The 21,379-nt window shown below is 45.2% G+C and overlaps 1 protein-coding gene across 1 annotated transcript; it reads left to right on the plus strand.

Annotated features, from left to right (window-relative positions):
* The first annotated feature begins 18,781 nt into the window (after positions 1 to 18,781).
* LOC121758113 (pelargonidin 3-O-(6-caffeoylglucoside) 5-O-(6-O-malonylglucoside) 4'''-malonyltransferase-like) lies at positions 18,782 to 20,453 on the plus strand. Its single transcript, XM_042153547.1, has 2 exons — positions 18,782 to 19,409; positions 19,494 to 20,453. The coding sequence occupies exons 1-2, from the start codon at positions 18,949 to 18,951 to the stop codon at positions 20,326 to 20,328; spliced, it is 1,296 nt and encodes a 431-aa protein (XP_042009481.1). The 5' UTR covers positions 18,782 to 18,948; the 3' UTR covers positions 20,329 to 20,453.
* The last annotated feature ends 926 nt before the right edge of the window (positions 20,454 to 21,379 follow it).

Genomic DNA, 21,379 nt, shown 5'->3' on the forward strand with positions numbered 1-21,379 from the left:
ATAGCCGAGCAGATACCTTAAGTAAGTTGGCCTCAGATCCGAGCTCAAAGGCGGAAGAATTAATGCATCGAAGCATTGATGAAGCCGAGGTACATTCAGTATCCAGCTCGCCGAACTGGATGACGCCGATCTTGCAGTATCTGGATCAAGGACAATTGCCCGAGGATAAGAGAGAAGCTCGGAAGATCACGTGCCGAGCACTTCGGTACGAACTTCATGAAGGAGTCCTCTTTAGAAAGTCTTACCTCCAGCCGTTATTGCGGTGCGTAGGACCAGAAGAGACGGACTACATCCTCAGAGAAGTTCATGAAGGATCGTGCGGTAGCCACATCGGAGCCAGAGCTTTAGCTAAAAAAGTTCTGAGATGGGGATATTATTGGCCAACCATGGTACAAGAGGCAGTGCAGCTCGTCAAGAAGTGTACGAAGTGCCAAATTCATGCAAATGTCCCAAGGATGCCGCAGACCGATCTATACACTATGCAAAGCCCTTGGCCTTTCATGCAATGGGGCATAGACATAGTGGGACCACTTCCTCAAGCTCCTCGGCAAATGAAATTCCTTATCGTTGCCGTGGACTACTTCACGAAGTGGGTGGAGGCTGAACCATTAGCTACGATAACGAGCTCAAAGGCATTGGACTTCGTCTGGAAGAACATAGTGTGCCGATTTGGCATACCCCACATCCTCATCTCGGATAATGGGACTCAGTTCACCGACAAGACGTTCAAGAATTGGTGCCAAGAGCTGAACATTCAACAGCGGTTCACTTCGGTCTCCCATCCCCAAGCAAACGGACAAACGGAAGTAACGAACCGGATTCTGGTGAAAGGGTTAAAAGCTCGGTTAGAACAAGCCAAAGGACAATGGGTAGAAAATCTTCCTCAAGTCCTATGGTCCTACCGAACTACACCCAAAACCTCCAACGGTGAAACTCCGTATAGTCTGGTGTACGGCACTGAAGCCGTAATTCCGGTGGAGATCGGCGTACCCAGTCCCCGAACTCTAAATTTCTCCTCAGAAATGAATGACGACGGACTGAGAGCAGAACTAGATCTCGCCGAAGAAAGAAGAGAATTGGCGTGCATAAAAGCAGCCAAGTATAAGGAGCAAGTAGCCCGGTATTATAACCAAAGGGTGAAAAAGCTTCAATTTCAAGTGGGAGATCTCGTCTTGAGAAACAACGAAGTAAGCCGAGCAGAAAAGCTGGGCAAACTCGAACCCACATGGGAGGGTCCATATCGGGTGTCAGAAGTCCTCGGCAAAGGGTCTTATAAATTGACTCACATGTCAGGAGAACAAGTACCCCGAACATGGCACGTCTCCAACCTCAAGAAGTTCCACTTGTAAGAGACAAAAGTCCGGTCAGTCCGTCTCGTGTCTAGTTCGGTCATAGGGGTATATGTTTTTATTTGTTTGTTTCTTACTTGTACCTTTTACTTGTCGTTTTTTAAAAAAATGTTTAAAGTTTTTTTCCTTCATCTTTTTCATTTTTTCTCTATGTGTTTTGTCTCTATGTGCTTGTCGTCTCTTACAAATGGTACCAAGGTATATCGTTCTTTAAAGACTGATCCCCTTTTTAGATCGATTATTAAAGACTATTGTGAGTCCAAGCTTCTAAGGAGGATATAAGACCACAATTCAGCTTAACAAGCAGTCCGTCTGAAACGAACTGCAATAAGCCAACGATTGTGAGTCCAAGCTTCCAAGGAGGATACAAGACCGCAATTCAGCTTAACAAGCACTTCGTCTGAAACGAACTGCAATAAGCCAACGATTGTGAGTCCAAGCTTCAGGAAGATACAAGACCACAATTCGGCTTAAGAAATAAGCACTTCGTCTGAAACGAACTGCAATAAGGGAAAGTCCGATCCACGCGATAAACCTCGCCGAATTAGGACGACCAAGTTCGGTCAAAGAAGTTTACCTCATAAGACCGGGGACGACCATGTCTAGTCAAAGAGGTTTACTGCATAAGACCACTTCGGTTAACTGGGAAAGTCCGATCCACGCGATAAAACTCGCCGAATTAGGACAAGGGAAAGTTCGATCCCGGCGACAAAAATCGCCGAATTAGAACACAAACCAAGTCCGGTCAAAGATGTTTATTTCATCAGACCAAAGACGAGTCCGGTCAAAGATGTTTATTTCATCAGACCAAAGACGAGTCCGGTCAAAGATGTTTATTTCATCAGACCAAAGACGAGTCCGGTCAAAGAAGTTTACTTCATAAGACCGAGGACAAGTACGATGAAATTTTTTCGCTAAGCTGTAAATACACGGTGTTAGAAGCGAAAACAAAATTTCATTTTTCAAATCTTGTTCGGCATACAACTCCGCTACCCTACAAAATGGCGTTACGCTATTACAAAGGACTATTCTACTGTCCGGGGTTGCTAAAGTTGAGCCACCTATCTGCAAAATCCTCTGGAAGCCGAGTTCGGTTGTTCCGAGCAGATGAAGAATAAGCAGGTCGACGAGATGCTATCCTCGACCCAACACCTCTTCCGCGAGCCCCAGAAGCTCTAACCCCTCGGCGATGAAGAGTCTCTGCAATAAGCATCTGCTGATCTTGCTCGCTCATAGTCACAACTCCTCGGCGAATTTCAGTCCGTCCCTGTCTTGACGATTCCGGTTGCTCCTGAGCCCGTTCTCGTCTTGACGTTTCCGGCTGTTCCGGAGTTCGTTGTTGACTTGGAGTAGGATTTTGAACAAGGGAACCAGAGGCTTGATCTGGAGTGCGAGCATCTGTTGGCGGGAAATGCCTAAGGAATCTCTCGATTGAGGGACGCCGGGAAAAAATGATGTCGTACCGAGAAGCCCAGCGCCGCAATGATTTCACAACTTGTTGGCAAGCCGAGCTCTCCAGCGCATTGTTCCTCCGGAGTACATGATATTCCTCCCACAGTTCGTCAACTCGACTCTGAACATCTGATATGGTCACTCCCCCGCGCACACGGATGTAATCCTCGTACGCAGTCCTCTCAGCAATGGTCGTATTCAGCTCGGCCTCCAGATCCTTCTTATCGGACTCTAAGTCCTTATTATCGGCCTCCAGCTTCACTAAACGAGCCAGAAGCTCGTCATTCTTCGTCTGATCGGCTATAGCTCTTTTCTCAGCTTCGTCTAAAGCCGAAGAGTACAGCCGTTTCCAGTGAAGTATCTCCATCTCCTTGAGTACAAAGCAGCTATATTAGTTCGGCAGCTGTACCGAGCAGATAGTAAAATACAACAGGAATAAAGGCGAGTACGAAAAGCTATACGAAGACAAGTGTAGAGAATTTTTCATTCACAAGGAAAATTTTTTACACTAGGAGGGCTTCAAGGCCATTTTACAAGGAAGAAACTAGACTAAGAGAAGGGAGACGAAATCATACTCCGCCAGCTTCGGCTCCTCGGTCTGGTTCAGCTTCTTTCTCCTGAGCTACCTCAGCCTCGGCCTCGCATCCTGCCGGCCTCGCCTCCGCCTCCTGATCGGCTTCCTTCTCCGGATGCCCGGCCCGCTCGACTTCGGCCTCCAGCTCTAGCGGCTCGGCCTCACCCTCTCCGTTGTAAGTCGAAGCGGGTGAAACGGGTCCCACGGAGGCAAAGATAGCCTCCAGGTTCTCGTCCCGATCAGCTCGACAACTCCGGACTCGGTCTGCAGAAAGCAGGACCGAGGATGAAGCGAGCTCCTCAAGGAGCGGCAGATTCTGAAGCCGAGCTGCTATCTCTCGGCTGTACAGAGGCAGCACGACGTCGGCCCCCTGCTCACCCTTATCGGTAATTAGCCTTACCAGACTACCGACAAAGGCCGAGAACTGGCTGCTCAAAAAGAGTTTCTCCGTGTAAACACGGAGAGCCTCCCCCTGGGCAGCCACGGCGGCAGCCTCCTTCTGAGCCTCCCGGTGCTTCGTCTGCTCTTGCAGGATGATGAGCTGGTTTTTGGCTGACCGGGCTTCATCCTGAGCCGAGATCCTGGCAGCTCGGGCCCTCTCAAATTTGGCCTCAGCCTGTTCGGCCAGACTACGAGCAAGATGCAACTTCTTCTGCATCTCCTCGTAGTCGTGGGATGCTTTGGAGAGCTCCACGGAGACGAGCTTGGCTCTCTGAAGATGAACAAGGAAAAAACTCAACAGAATGGCCATCAAAAAATGTGGAAAAGAAGCCAAGTCAGAAAGCTTACCTCCACAAAATTAGTCGGCCATTGAAAAGGCTCAGGGACGTGTTCCGGGATGTCTGCAACCACCTCGGAGATGACCAGGTCTTTCCCCGGCACTCTTGGGGACTCATGAAATTTCCCCTTCCCTTTAGCCGAACACGACTCCGGCTCTTTCGGATCCGAAGAAGAGGTTTTTTGCCTCTTCGGATTCTTCTCGGCTTCAGACGCCGAGCGAGGGGCTCTCTGCCTCTCCGGCTCCACAAGCTCGGAGGACTTTCGGATAGCCTTATTCAACATGTACACTGCCAAAAAGCAAGAAAGCCAGGTTAGTTTTCTTCGTTAAAGCAGTAGAGCATAAAGATAAAGAGAAATCCTCACCCTCGGCCTCTTCGTCCGAAGACGAGATGTCGAACACGACGTCGCCCTTGACGAGCTCAGACTCCGTGTATTGTTTCCTAACTATGGGAATCTTGTTGAGCTCGCCATCGAGCTCGTCCAACGGTTCAGGCCGAGGATGACGGATAACGGACTTCGGCCCTCTCCAGGGAAAACTAGGAGCCGCGGTCCTATCATAGTAGAAGAAGCGGTTTTGCCACTTCGGCCACTTCGTTTTACAAAAGGCCCTAAAGGGCTGTACAGGGATCAAGTAAAACCAAGACCCCTTCCTCTTAAATTGAAAGAATTTAAGGATCGCCTTCAAAGACAAATCCCTTCCTAAATTACGGAGTTCGGCAGCGAAGGCCGACAAGTGCCTCCAAGAGTTCGGAGTCACCTGGCCTAAAGGAAGCTGAAAAAAATCTAGTAAATCTATAAAGGCAGAAGGGAGGGGGAAACGAAGCCCGCATTCTAAGCAGGCCTCGTACACGGTGGCGTAACCCTCCGGCGGGGAGTCAGCCCTATGATCACCGTCAGGTACCACCGCCTTCCCCCCAGGAAAAAAGTATTTTTCGGGTAGGGATATCACAGTATCCTTACTCAAAATACTATGGAAATACTCTACGGTCTTCTCCCCGGACTCTTTCCGGCCAGAAGACCCCTTACCGCCTCTCCTACCGCTACCCGACTCCGAAGAAGAAGAAGAAGACATTTTTCTTACTTTTTGAAGGTGAAGAAAGTCTGAAGAAATTCTTGAAAGCGGAGAGAGAATTTTCGCAAAAAAGAGAGAGTGCAGAAGAAGCAGTCGCAAAAGTGCTTCAATGATGAAGAAAGGAGGTATTTATCAGATTCGGCGAAGATTTCAAAATCGTCGCACCGTTTCGAATCCCACCTTTTCAGGATTCAACGGCCGGATTTTACTGTCGCATTTAATGCAAGGCACGTCCCCTGACATCAGCCTCCCCCTTGCCTTTATCCAGAATGCCGAAGTGACTCACTTTGCCGAAGTGATTCACTTCGCCCTTCGGGGGGGGTAGTGATGGGGTGCGTACTAAACAAGCCCAACAGCAATGACGGCCCATCAGCCCAAGGAAGAGTATGAGTTCGGCATTACCAAAGAGTTCGGCCTCAGCCTACAGCTCGGTAAAAGCCAACCAATCAAGCTCTGCTCTCAGGTCGGCATCAAGCTCTACTCTCAGATCGGCTACCAAAGCAGTTCGGTCTCAGTATTCGACCGAACAAAGAGTTCGGCCTCAGCCTACAGCTCGGTAAAAGCCAACCAATCAAGCTCTGCTCTCAGGTCGGCATCAAGCTCTACTCTCAGATCGGCAACCAAAGCAGTTCGGTCTCAGTATTCGACCGAACAAGGAGTTAGTGGACCCATACAGGATTTCCACAACTTCCAACACACCCACTACCTCGTGGTGTCAACTCAGGCCACGATCGTAGGCCATGACCTACGCTACATCCACGATCTTAGGCCATGACCTCCACGACATCCACAACCATCATTAGTGGTGATGCAAGCCACGATCTTAGTTCAATGTATAAATAGAACTTAGATCAGATAGAAAAAGGTTAAGCTCTCTAGAGATAAAAGATCATATAGCAAGTCTGTGTTGTAAGCTGTAATCCCAGATCAAGCAATACAATCTTGCCCTCCCTTCTTCCCGTGGACGTAGATTTACTTCAGTAAATCGAACCACGTAAATTCTTTGTGTCGTAGTCTTTATTCTCTACCAGCATTTGCTAACATCAGAAATTCGCGGATCCATCAGACGGTGAATAGAGTTTGGATAGTACTGATTAAAACAGACAAATACAACTAACATTAACAAGTAAGGTAAAACCACAAAGCAAGAGAGATACGCTAAACAAAAACAACTACTCCATGTAGAAAACAAAAGGAAAAACGAAAACCATTAACTTCGCCAACAAAGAGTTGAATGAAAATTACAACACGCCATTTTAATGATCGTGCTAATCGGACCATTATGATACATAATTTTGACGGATAAAAATGTACTCCCTCCGTCCCGGGCTACTCGCTCATTTCCTTTTCGGCTCGGAGATTAAGGAATGAGTGTATAGGAAAGTCAAAAATGACGGCTGTAGGTGAATTTTTTTACTAAAAATGGAAATAGTGCAAGTAACTTGGGACGCCCAAAAAGGAAATAAGTGCGAGTAGTGCGGGACGGAGGGAGTATGAATAATAAGATGTCTTATTTCTATATTTAGAATAACCTTGTTTTTTTTATTTAATGAGACTTAAGCGTCTAAGAATTGACAATAAATACTCAGTTTGTCTGTAGATTAGAAATTCACGAAGTGTGAATATGTTTCCCTGTTATTTCACTTTTTCATTTTCTACTAGATGATTAAACTATTCATGAATATAGGCCCAATTTCTAATTTCCCACCTCCATATTGAATTTTAAAAATTTTCTCATTCCAATTTTTTTATTCCCTACAGTGAGTTAATGCAGATTATACGGTAGAGATGTCAGTGCAGCCCGCAATATGTGGGTTGGTCCGAATAGTCCACCCTATAAAAATAGGGTTAGGGCTGTAAATTTCTAGTCTAATAAAATTACAACCCGAATAGTCCGCACCTGATTAACCGGCAACCCGCTAGGGTCAACTCGAAAACCTGATGGACTGACCCGAAAACCTGATAAAATAACTATTATTCTATTTATTTGACTCCTAAGAGCATTAGCAATGGGGCGCCCTAAGGCGCGCCCTATGGCGCGCCACGTCAGCAGTTTTATCCTCCTACCTCTCCACCTGCAGTGGGGCGCCCTATGGCGCGCCACATCATCATTTTATTGTTTTGTTTAATTAATTTAACTGTTTTAAAATAACAAGTAACGAGTAAATAAAAAACGGTCTAAATAACAAACGACGAAGTTTTAATAAAAAAGAGTTACATCACTGAACTAATAAAAAAAACTAAGTCAGACCAATTCCCTGTGCATCTGCAACATCGTCCTTGCCATCGACGCTGTTGCTAACGACTCAAACACGGTGGCCGTCTGGGTCGGGAGCTCTACCGGGACCGGAGCTTGGGTTGCAGCGGTCGACGATGAGGTCGCGGTCGCCTTCCCCTTGGCCTTCGCAGCCTTGACGCCGGGAGGACGCCGGAAGGACACCGGTGTGCCATAACTCCCTTCATCCACGTACGTCCGGTTGAGGTCAACCGGGTGACTGCCGCTGCCGCTGCTCGTGTAGTCGCCAACTTCGGTGACCTTCGTCCACTTCGGCGCACCAGTGTGCAGAATTCCACCTTGGAACTTCTGCTTCTCCCTCAAGAGCGCCCAGATGGCCTCGTGCTTGAAATCGCCGAACATCGACCGGTACGACAACATCGCTTTAGTGCGCACGTCGCTCGCGCTCTCGCCGCTCACCTGTGACCGCGTGAACTTCTCGAACTCCGCCGCGTACAAGTTCACTTGCTTCTTGACTTGATCCCAGTGCTTGCGGAGTTGCTCACGCTTGCGCTTGTACGCGGTCGGCGGCTTGACCGAATTGTAGAGGTCCGCGATGCGTTCCCAGTACGCGATCTGTCGCTGGTTGTTCGCGAATATCGGATCTTCCGATATATCTACCCAACACCGGGCCAAAGTGAGAGTTTCGTCGTCGTTGTAGTTCGTACGGCCGGGGGCGTACTCATCGCAATCACCGGGAGGCGGCAACTTCTGCGCCCGCTGCTGGTTCCGCTTCTTTCTGGCTGGGGCGGAAGCGGTCGCGGCGGGGTCGGGATCGGCCGCTGCGGTTGGGCGGTGCGGAGACGGCTCCATGTCAGACAACCCATACGATTCCGTACTAAAATCGGGATCGTAATGGGTGTTGGTGTCGAACGAACGATAATCGTCGGGTTCTGTACCCGGCCAATGCGCCCCTGCGCTAAACGTAGGACTATTGGGGCTTGAATCCATTTCGTAGTAATTATGTAAATGTAAGTTTCGAAAATGAAATCGCGTGAAATGAAATGTTACAAATGAACGGTAATTATAAAAAAATGAAACCGCGTGCCATCGTCCGCGGTCGATCGTCCGCGACCTCCACAATGGGGCGGACGATGGCCATCGTCCGCGCTATCCTCCGCGACCGAAGTATAGGGCGCGACTATCGTCCGCGCCCTATGGCGCGCACCCGCAATGGGTGCGGACAATGGATGGCGTGGACGATGCGCGCCATCGGGCGTGACATCGTCCGCCCATTGCGGATGCTCTAATTCGACACCTCATTGATTTATTTTATAACAAAAATAACTAAAAACTTTCAATTTTATACTATTATATATACAAATTATATATTAAAAATTTATTAATATAATAATAGATAAATAAATTCAAAACTTCAAATTCACTAAAAATATTTTAATTTCTAAAACATGCTTTTAAATTTCTCGAAATATGTTTTTGTTTCAGTTTGCATAAATCTCAAATAATAGTATTTGATCATGTTTATGTTTGGGTCAAAGCATATATCTAAAATTTATCATAATTAAATGTTTTATATTTTATTAATATAACTAATTTAGTAATTATCATCATTATTTATTTGACTGATCGCATGTTAATTTTATCGGTAGCAACCCGATTAACCCGCTAGACTAGCCCGAAGCCCGAGCTTTTAGGGTTAGGTTGAACTATTATAACCCGAAAAAAATCACAGTCTAATTAGCTCACATCCGATTGACCCGCAACCCGAGAAAGGTTGGCCCGAACTTTTATAAATTATATTGTAATTTGTCAAATTAACCTATATCAATTTCTTTTACGTACAGCAAGTCAAATTTTGATTCGGATAATATATAGTACTAGTATATTATTCAAGAATCGATCATATCATATCACTTCAACAGTTCAACTTCAACACTAAAGGCTAAAAATCATGCATGCTTACCAGCTTATGCCTAAAACGTGACTATTCCCTTACATGCATAGGGTCGGAATCTTCATAGTAATGAGTTTTAATAAATTCTATCGTCAAACAACCATCATATCTTTTTAATTTTATCAATTATATATTCCCTCTGTCCCTATAAAAATAAAACGTTTTCATTTTTAGATTGTCTCATAAAAAATGAAACGTTTCCTAAAATGGAAATAACTATATCTCTACCTTTTCATTTCTCTTACTTTACTCTCTCTTCATTAACTTACAAAGCAACATTACATAAAATCTCGTGCCAATTTTCAAATGATGCATATTTAATAGGACGAAGGGAGTATACCATAACTTTTTATCAATTGCATAAATTATATCACAATCTTTTCAACATATCAATCTTATCTTGTCATTTTATATTGATATGTATATACAATAATTTTATTAATTGCATTAACCGTATTAGTTTATAGAATTGAATTATAAGTGTAAAAAGTTAATGAAATATGAGATCCGTATATTAAAAGTGGAATAAAGTAAATAATTTTATGAACCGTTAACAATAAAAAATGACAAAAGAGTTCTTTAAACGGTGGACAAAAGGAGTACTATAAAGATAAAATAGTTCTTTAAATGATGGACAAAGGAGAAGCAGTACTATAAAGTATGATTCGCTTCTTTCATATTTAATTTCGTAAGCTTTTTTTCTTAAATAACAGAAGCATAAATTAATAATATACCATTCAATAGGCAGAATCGTGAATGATTGGTTGTATCAATCAAGAAATTAATTTTTACATAGTAGTACTATATTTATTGGGTTGACCCCACGAAAATTAAACTACCTGGATTCATGGGTGGTGGGAAGAATGGAGTACAATTATTTTGTCTATTATATAAATGCATATGTCTCACATTGACATAGGTTTAGGGCATATATAGTGCTGGACTAGAAATTGAGCCACAAATTCATCTATTAGTCATGTCAGTTTTTACAAAAGTTACAATACAGCCTGTCCCAAATTCATCCCCAACTTTATTAGGGCATCCATAGCTTGTCCCAAATTCATCCCCAACTTTATTAGAGCATCCACAGTAGGGCCCAATGCAACGATGCATCGGGCGGACGATCGTCCACCACTATAGTCATGCCGACGATGACACATCCATCGTCCGTGCCCTATGCTTCATCCGTGGACGATAGGGCTTGGACCACGCATCGTCTGCGGTATCGTCCGCCCCACTGCGGGTCAAGCGGACGATACCAACGACGATGCAACGGGTTTTCCTTCTTTTCAATTTTTTTAATTCTTCAAAATTTATTATATATATATACCCCAACTTCACTATTCCATTCACTTCACTCTTCCATTCTCACTCTTCCATACACTATAAAATGAATCCCGGTGATTACCCAAGTCCGAATCGATGTTCAGTGGTGGTGCACGGTGGCCGGGTACAGACCCTGATGAATACCGGTCATTTGACTCCAACACCCAGTACGATCCCGATTTCAGTACGGATTCGTACGGGCTGTCAGACATGGAGTCGTCTCCCACCCGCTCCCACTCCCACTCCCCACCCCTCCGCGCTGCCGCCGCCCCCGCCTCGGGCTCCGCCACCAAGAAGAAGCGGAACAGGCAAAGGGCCCAGAAGTTGCCGTCTCCGGAGAAGAATGAAGAGTTCGCCCCAGGGAGGACGAACTACAACCCGGATGAACCCATCGTCTTCGTTAGGTGTTGGATTGATATTTCGGAGGACCCGGTGTTTTCCAACAACCAAAAGCAAATTGCGTACTGGGAGCGCATCGTTGATCGCTACAATGAGGCCAAGCCGCCGACCGCCTACAAGCGCCATAGGGAGCATCTCCGCAAGCACTGGGATCAGGTGAAGAAGCACGTCAATTTGTTCTCGGCGGAGTACGAGAAGTACTTGAGGGAGCAGGGCAGCGGCGAGAGTTTGACTGATGTGCGCGATAGAGCTCTTGCGTCGTACATTTCATTGTACAGTGATTTCAAGCATTACAACTCCTAGCTCCTCTTGAAGGACAAGCAGAAGTTCCAATGAGGGATTATGCCCCTAGCGGCTGCGGCGAAGAGGACGAAGAACACCTCCGCCGGTGATTATACGAGCAGCGACAGCGGCGCACCTCAGATGGACCTAAACCAGCCAATGTACGAGGATGAGAGTTCCGGCACACCGATGTCCTCCCAGCGTCTCATTGGCGTCAACGCTGCCAAGAACAAGGGCAAGGCGACATCCTCACAGGCCGCGGCCCCGGCCCCGACCCTACCCCATCCCTGACTTCGGCTGCGGGACATGCCTACACGGAGTTGGTGGCGGCCGCCAACTGGAGGACGTTGTTGGACACGCACCATGCCCTCATGCAGTGCGAGGACCCGGGAAAAGTCGAATACCTCAAGTGGATGATCGATGATCTGCGCCGCAAGCTGGGAATGAAGGATTAGTAATGTAGGATTTAGTGAACTTGTTTTTTATTTCTAACTCTTGTAATTTTTTTAAAATTAGTAATGTGAGATTTGCCTTTAATCGTAGTGGTTTTTTATAATTTTGCATGAGATATTTGAAAACATAAAAAATTAATTAACAAAATAGTAGTGAAAACTATAGAGCGTACTTTAGGGCGTCCCACTGTAGGTAGAAGGGTAGGAGGATAGAATGCTGATGTGGCGGAGCACAGGGCGGACTTTAGGGCGCCCATTGTGGATGCTCTTAGGGCACCCACAGTGGGGCGGCCGATAGGCCGCCCGATGCCTCGGGCGGGCCACCGTCCGCCAATGTGGGTGCGCGGATGATGGACGATGCGTCGTCCTCGCCCGATAGATAGTCCGCGGACGAAGCGCGGACGATAGGGCATCGTCCGCGCCATCGTCCGCCCACTGTGGGCGACGCGGACGATGCAACACGTTTTTTTTTAAATTTTATTTTTAAAATTCGAAAAATTCATTTATATAAATACCCCCTACCCCACCTTCATTTGTAACATTTTCATTCGCATTTTCACTCTCAATTTACACTAGAAAATGGATTCCGGTGATTACTCAAGTCCCAATAGTTCGATGTTTGAATGTGGGGCATGTTGGCCGGGTACACAACCTGACGAATATCGGTCGTTCGACCCCGACACGCAGTATGATCCTGAATTCAGTACGGATTCGTACGGTATGTCTGACATGGAGCCGTCTCCAACTCGCCCCGCCGCCCTCTCCGCTGCTGCCGCCCCTGCCCCTGCCAGAAAGAAGCGGATCAAGTACCGGGCGTACAAGTTTCCACCTCCGGCAACGAATGAAGAGTACGCCCCCGGGAAAAAGAATTACCGACCGGATGAAACCCTCGTCTTGGCAAGGTGTTGGGTGGATATCTCGGAGGACCCTGTATTCGCAATCAACCAAAAACAGCTTCCGTACTGGGAGCGCATCGCTGAGCGCTACAATGAGGCGAAGCCGCCGAGCGTGTACAAGCGCCATAGGGAGCAGCTCCGCAAGCACTGGGATCAGGTTAAGAAGCAAGTCAACCTGTTCGCGGCGGAGTACGAGAAGTGCTCGAGGGAGCAGGGAAGCGGCGAGAGCTTGAGCGATGTGCGCGATAGCGCGCTATTGTCGTACCAGTCCATGTACGGCGACTTCAAGCATTTCAATGTCTGGGCGCTCTTGAAGGACAAGTAGAAGTTCCAAGGCGGGATTCTACACACCGGTGCGACAAAGAGGACGAAGACCACCGACACTGGTTGTTACACGAGCAGCAAAAGTGTTGCATATCCGGTGGACCTCAACCGGACGTACACGGGGGATGAGAGTTCCGGCACACCGATGTCCTCCCAGCGTCCCGTAGGTGTCAAGGCTGCGAAGATCAAGGGGAAGGCGAATGCGACATCCTCCTCCCAAGCCGCCCCCCCATAGCCGATCCCGACCCCGACGGCACTTGCTTACGCGGAGTTGGCAACGGCCTCGATGGCGCGGACGTTGTTGGACAAGCATAACGCCCTCATGAAGTGTACGTACCCGGCCAGAGCCGAATACCTCTAGGGGTTTGATCGATGAGCTGCGCAGGAAGTTGGGACTTTTGTAGAGTAGTCAACTTTTTTTTTATTTCTAACTCGTGTAACTTTTTTTAAATCAATGTAGTATTTGTCGTTTTTTAGTTAATCGTTGTGTTTTTTAATTAGTTTACATTTATATATTTGAAAACATTTAAACTAATTAACAAAACAATAGTAAAACCTATAGGGCGCCCCTTAGGGCGCCCCACTGCAGGTGGAAGGGTAGGAGGATAAAATGATGACGTGGCGGTGCATACTGCTGATGCCCTTAAGCATGCAAAGTTACTCCTCCGTATCTTGGCTGCTACATATTCTCTCTTAGACCAAATCAACCCGGCCGTCAATCACACTCAAATCCTTTATTACTCATGTGAATATGTGAGACGGAGAATCTAAATGTATTTTGTTGGAAGAATCAATGGCTCAATAAGGAGAAACAACACGTGGATTGCAACGACCAAAGCGCTCTCTTTGTCGACGTGGATCTCTCTCATCCTGAGGAGCCACGTGGATCCCCAATAGATGGGCCTACCGATCCAATTGTCACTGTGCAAATAAGCAATTTTCAATGCGGGGGTTTGGCCATTGATTAAGGGTTCTTCCCTTGTGCTCGCCAAAACACGCTTTTGTCACGTGAATTAAGGCTTCTTCCCTTGAGCTCGCTGCGGCAGACGCTCAATGGGACAACTTTCCCACCTTGGCGTCCAAGATTCGCCACACCATGGTGTAGGGCGTATGCGACTGCGCGCGGGTGCTCAGGGACAAAGAGTTAGGTCGGAAATTGCTGGTCGGTAATTTCTTCAATGGCAACAATTGTAGGGTGATATAGTTGACGGATCTCTCCAAATCTGGCAATTACAAGCTCGATTTTGGGTTCGGAAAGCCCGACTGGATCAGCCTCGCAAAGCCAACGCCAACAATGGTGTCAGATTGTATAATGATGCTAAGCTACAGAAGCAACGACGGTATCGAAGCATGGGTGTTTTTGCAAGAATCGGACATGCAATTTTTTTTCTGACAGGATAAAGAGATTCTCCTGCTTCGTGCGAGCAATTTGAGTGTGTTTTCAAGAAATGAGTATGACATTCTGTTTTTCCGCAGTTTATGAATAAGTTGATGTTTTAACAATGTATGTGTGGAGTCTAAGTTGATGTTTCCATTCCCTGCCTCTAGCCCTCGTCCCAATCGAACGACGTCGCGAACCGGCTCCCTTATTTTCTTTAATTATTTTTTTTCTCATTCTAACACTCTCCCTTAAATTGAACAACGAGATCTCTAATGTACAACTTATCATATAATCTTTTGAGGTTTGAAGATATGTACCACCTCCATTCACAAAAGTTTTTTCTTTTTGTTCCGACCAAAATTTGTCTAAGTCTACACTACAAAAAGGGTGTTTTGCGAGCACTAAAATGCTTGTATTTAACCAAATATGCTTACAAAACGTCATTTAGCAAGCACTTTGCGAGCATGAAGTGTGCTCCATCAGCTACGTCGCAAACATTTGCGAGCACACTGATCGGTGCTTTCAAAATGGATCTGGTAGTCAAATTAATACTTTGTGAGATCTTCTTTTGTGCTCGAAAATAATTATATTTTCTAGCTAGCCAATTTGCGAGCACAATCGATATTTTTTTTCAGAAAAATCTGTAATTTTTAAATATTTTTTACAAATTAATATTAGGGTTTATCTTTTAAAAATTATATGAAATTATTCAAAAGAATAACAAAATTAAAATTATACACAAAATAAAAAAATCAAGTATTGTTTTATACTTCGAACCAAACTAATAATTTGAATCTTCCAAAATGATAAGTTTCATAACTTGCATACCATAAAGCTATAATAGAAAAAATAAGCCCTCCATTTTCTTCCAAAAAACATAAGTAAATGTCAAAACTAACGCACACTAAATCTATTCACTTCTTCTCCTCTAACGAACTTGTTGACCAAGGACCTTTACCAGCTCCCGCAATTCTTCGATTTCCAGCTGCATTGACTGAAATACTCATATTAGGGTATCCACTATAAGGCGGACACGCCCAATAGCCACGCCCCAGTTTTTGTCCATAGCCCCAGTTTTGTTGTCCACAGCCCCAAAATTCTATTTCCGCCACTATAGTGGACACCTCCAATAGCCCACAAATTTTGTAATTAAAATAATCGCAGTGTAAATAAATAGAAAACGAGGTAATTAGGGCCGAATATTCGTTATATTGCAAACCGGTAAAATTATACAATGAATAATTAAAATAAAATACAACTAAAAACTCCGCCACCGCCAAATCCCGATGGCTGCGAAGGATAGCCCGGCAGATGTGATGGATTGCTGCCATAGCGCAATTCCTGAGAGTCGGGTGATTCGTCGTCGCCTCGGTGCATTTTTAGAGAGTGGTTGTGTAGATAGTGAGTGGATGGATTTTGTGAAAATGGTGAAAAATAGGTGGTGGGGAGTGGTATTTATAGAGGTAAATAAAAAAAAAATTTGAAATTGAATCCGCCGCGCCGGTTATCCGCCCCCTATGGGCACCGCGCCTATAGGTGCGGCTAATTCTCCCCAGCTGCGGGCTCACCCCAACCCCGCCTATCCCGCGTCCGCCACCCCTACCGCCCCCAAATGTTGTCCGCCCGCCCTCCGGACAACTTCCCCACTATAGCCGCCCGCCCTCCGCCCCAACCCGCGGCTATAGCCGCAGGCTCCCCATAGTGGACACTCTTAGTCCTCCTACATCCCCACTGGCGCGCCCTAAGGTGCGCCCTATGCCGCGCCACATCATCATTTTATTGTTTTGTTGAATTAATTTAACTGTTTTCAAATAAAAAGTAACGAGTAAATAAAAAACGGTCTAAATAACAAACAGCGAAGTTTTAATAAAAAAAAGTTACATCATTGAACTAATAAAAAAAAAACTAAGTCGGACCAATTCCCAACTTCCGACGCAGCTCATCGAGTAACGCCCGGAGATATTCGGCTTCGTCGGGGTCGGTACACTTCTTGAGGGCCCTGTGCGTCTGCAACATCGTCCTTGCCATCGACGCTGTTGCTAACGACTCAAACGCGGTGGCCGTCTGGGTCGAGAGCTCTACCGGGACCGAAGCTTGGGCTGCAGCGGTCGACGATGAGGTCGCGGTCGCCTTCCCCTTGGCCTTCGCAGCCTTGACGTCGGGGAGGACGCCGGACGGACACCGGTGTGCCGGAACTCCCTTCATCCACGTACGTCCGGTTGAGGTCAACCGGGTGATTGCCGCTGCCGCTGCTCGTGTAATCACCAGCTTCAGTGGTCTTCGTCCTCTTCGGCGCACCAGTGTGCAGAATTCTACCTTACAAAAAAATGAAACCGCGTGCTATCTTCCGCGGTTGATCGTCCGCGACCTCCACAATGAGGCGGACGATGGCCATCGTCCGCGCTATCCTCCGCGACCGAAGTATAGGGCGCGACTATCGTCCGCGCCCTATGGCGCGCACCCGCAATGGGTGCGGACGATGGATGGCGCGGACGATGCCATCGTGCGTTCCATCGGGCGTGCCATCGTCCGCCCATTGCGGATGCCCTTAGCCTAATCTAAGTTTAGGATCAAGAAAATGCCTTAGATGTGCATTGATGTATATCTTGTCGTAATTCTAAGCGCAATTCCTCTCGTATTTCCTGTAATAAGAAAATATTTATATCAACAAACAAATACACATTTATTTAAGTTGATGCAATATAACTTACTTCCATCATCTGCAGCTCCCTTGTATATATACCACCCATCCTTGAACATGTATATGTTATGGAATGTGTCATACAAACAATCTAGGAATTCGTGTTATAAAATTCATATAAAAGGAATGAGAGAAGATTGGTACGGAGTATTTTGAGATAGACTTAATAAAATAAAATAAAATAAAATAAAATAAAATAAAATAAAATAAAATAAAATAAAATAAAATAAAATAAAAAATAAAATAAAATTCATATAAAAGGAATGAGAGAAGATAAATTTGATCACTATCCCCTTTAAATTTAGAACACGTTTCTTCTAATTTCTCTCTACTTTTGTGCGGATTCATCGAGACTTTTCGCGATACTTACTTGAGAAAATAAATTATGCGCAATGCTTAATTATTGATAATTATGCACGAATGGGTACATGGATTCCCCGTGTGCTCGACAACATCGATTGCATGCATTGGGATAGGAAGAATGTCTGATGACTTGGAGAAGTGCCTACACTTGCACCGACAATGGCGCACATCCGATTATCTGACGATTGTTTCATGATATCGCTGGCCAAAGTTATACACCCTCTGTCCCAGCAAAGATGACTCACTTTTCATTTTGTTTTGTCTCAACCGAGATGACTCATTACTAAAAATGAGAACACTTTTTGTCTCTATTTTAACTCGCAAAATAAAGTTGCATGAAATCCTCTGCCGTCTAAGGAAAGGTCATATTTTCTTTGGGACGGAGGGAGTACCGGACAATAACATGCACTTAAATGGCTACGAGTCTACGATGGACCGATATAGGCTACTACTTAGGCGAATATTGATCTATCTTTGTGAAATCAATCACGTGGCTGACTGACTGAAAGAAGACATTGTTTGCATGGTGTGTAGCTAGCACGCAAAAGCAGAAAAGGTACATAGTACGTTTGTATTTTAATATCGAGTTGTACGAGCATTGACTATCAAGATCTACATTTAATTACTCCCTTTATCCTATTCTAAGTGGACCATTTATTTGATAAAATAGAGAGCATGTTTTGTGTTTTATAAGTTAAGTGTAGAGAATAAAGTAAGATATGGTGAAGAAAAAAAAAGTAGAGAGGATGATATTTCAATATTTTTAGAAATATGTAATTTAGCTCTAAGGATCACATATAACATCCCTTAGTCCTTATTGGTAATTTAGAGTAGGACATTCAAAAAAAGAAAACGGTTTACTTAAAATGAACGGAGAAATTATACTAACTTCGTTCCACTTTAGGAGTTCCGGTTTATCATTTTTGAGTGTCCCACTTTAGAAGTCTTGGTTAGAATATTCCATAAATAGTATCAGGCCTCACATTCCACTAACCTTTTTCCTCTTACATTTTATTATAAAATTAATATAAAAAAGTAGGAACTACATTTCACTGTCTTTTTTTCGCCAACTTTTCTTTTAATTTCTTAAAATAAACTCAAATTTATAATTATTTTCGCTGTTATCCAGCTGGATATGACTCAAATTTACATATGTCCATTTTATAAACGTGGTTTTATCAGTCATGTAGAGTAATAAGTAGTAAAGTAGTAGTACCTTTTAAAGATCAGAAAAAGATATTAGTACAAGAGTAATACAGTATATTCCTCCAAGGCTCCAACGTATTCTTTCTTCCCTATTTTAATACTCACAGAAACCGTGATAGCCAATCCCAACGTCTCCTTCCCTCTCCCTCTCTTTCTCCTTCGTTTCGGTAAAAAAAATCACCAGCGAAGGTGACGGTGAAGATGAAGATGAAGGTGAAGGTGGTTACGCGGAAGCTAGTGAAACCATGTAAGCCTACTCCGCCACATCTCAGCCGCTACAAAATCTGTCTCTTAGACCAAATCAACCCAGCTGTCAATCACACTCGAATCCTTTATTATTCATGTGACGACGGAGAATCCAAATGTTTTTTGTTGGAAGAATCAATGTCTCAAATTCTATCCAACTTCTACCCACTAGCAGGGAGGTTCAATAAGGAGAAACAACACGTGGATTGCAACGACCAAGGCGCTCTCTTTTCGACCGCTCAACTCAATGCGGATCTCTCTCTTATCCTGAAAAGCCACCTGGATCCCCAGCAACAGAACCACCTACTCCCAGTTGACGCTACCGCCGCTGATGGGCCCACCCATCCAATCCTCGCCGTCCAAATCAACAGGTTTCAGTGCGGGGGTTTGGCCATAGCTGCATGCGTTTCGCACAGGTACTGATACAAGGAGTGTGATCCATGAGACTTATACACTGTTTTCAGATTTATTGTTTTTATTTATAGTATTGTCAACAACAGGGTCGTCGATTCCGCCTCCTTCTCCTCATTCCTCGCGGCCTGGGCCACGGCCGCAGAGACCACCGGAAAACTATTAATTCAGCCCTATTTCGACCACCACTCCTACTTCCCCGCCGAGAATCCTCCTCCCCACGACGACGGACCTGACGAAAACATCATCGCCGAGCGCTACGTCTTCGACAGCAAAGCCATAAAGAAACTCCGCCAGCGCCTGACAACGTCCGAGCCCCCTCTGTCAAGGGTGGTCGCGGTCTCCACCTTCCTCGTCCAGGCCCTCCTCCGCGCAGACATCACGCGTCGCGGGAAACCCCGAGCCGCCCTCATGGGGCAGCTCATCAATATTCGGGAAAGAACTGTCCCGCCCGTGCCAAAGAACGCTTTTGGCACGTGGCTTTCCGGTTCTTTCCTCGACATAGCCGCAGAAGACACTGCGGCAGAAGCTGAAGGGGGAAATTTTCCCGCCTTGGCGTCAAGGATCCGCGAAGCCACGGTGCAGGGCGTCCGCGACTGCGCTCGGGTGCTCGGGGACAAAGAGTTTGGTCGGAAATTGCTGGTCGACAATTTCTTGGATGCCAGCAAGAAAGGCGAGACCGAAGATTGTAAGGTGATATGGTGTACGGATTTCTCAAAATTTGGCGATTACGAGCTGGATTTTGGGTTCGGAAAGCCCGAGTGGGTGAGCGTAGCAGTAATGCCGCTCATGGATTATATAATTATGCTAAACAACAGAAGCAACGACGGTATCGAAGCGTGGGTGTGTTTGCAAGAATGCGACATGCAATTTTTCCGACAGGATAAAGAGATTCTCCGGCTCAGTGCAGGCACTTTGGGCTAGATTTGTGTGAGGATTGTTGAATTTGATCTATTGAGATTGTGTATTAACTGTTTCCATTTGATGTGTTTTTTTGCCTTCTTGGTAGGAGTACTAATATAATCCATGCTTGATTTTGTTTTTTCTTCTTTCCTTCTCCCACGTTATTATTAGGTTTATAATTTTATGTTTATCACTTCAGTTTATATTTTAGTTTCACAATTGTTGATTATAGCATTTAATTGCAATGTTTTCCCAAAGGATGAGGAGACAATGTTTGTAATGTGCAAATTTTACGTATTAAGATCGAAAGCACTGTTAGAATGGTAGAGGCCATTGAACAAAAGAGTATTAATATGAGAGAATTTTATTTAGTTTGATATCAATCGAAGAGATTGATCAGATTCATATTGTTAGAAAGGAAAATATGTAACTAAGGAAAATAGGTAAGCAAGGAAAAGAAATTAATTAGGGAATGAGTATTAGGGCAAATCTTGCCATTTTTATGTAACCCTTGGTCTATTTAAAAGAGGCGTACCTATTGTAATTGAATAAACAAGTTGAATGAATAATACTCATATCTTTCAACATGGTACCAGAGCAAAGGCTCAGAACAAAATCATCATAGCCTAATACCTTTCCCGACCAAGAAGGCGGTTATTCCCAACCTGCAACATGTCAGACGATGAAGAGAAACCAAATATGGAGGAGACACGATTAAAGATGAGTAAGAATGTTACTCTAGCCGTTAAACTCAACGGGATGAATTATCCCCTATGGAAACGGCTGATGAGAGTAGCCATCGTGGGAAGGCGAGCAAACAGGTATATCACCGGTACACTGCAGCCGCCGGAACCTAGAATGAAGGGGTACACAGAATGGGAGGAAGCCGATATGACAATGTTCTCATGGATAATTGACAACGTCGAAACAGAAATTGTTGTCGACTTTGCACATCACCAAACCGCGCAAGCTCGGTGGGAGAGCCTACAAACTACATTCGAAAGTACTGCAGATCCATATCTGTTGTACGATCTAGAGGAAAAGGCAGGCAGAATCGTGCAAGGGGAACATG

The sequence above is a fragment of the Salvia splendens genome, chromosome 12 (assembly GCF_004379255.2).
Source record: "Salvia splendens isolate huo1 chromosome 12, SspV2, whole genome shotgun sequence".
Classification (NCBI taxonomy): domain Eukaryota; kingdom Viridiplantae; phylum Streptophyta; class Magnoliopsida; order Lamiales; family Lamiaceae; genus Salvia; species Salvia splendens.

Excerpts from the sequence above, each read along its gene's own strand:
- LOC121758113 (XM_042153547.1), top strand. The coding sequence starts at position 18,949 with ATGAAGATGAAGGTGAAGGTGGTTACGCGGAAGCTAGTGAAACCATGT. Across the intron at positions 19,410-19,493 it reads GCTGCATGCGTTTCGCACAG|GGTCGTCGATTCCGCCTCCT; the intron begins GTACTGATACAA and ends TGTCAACAACAG.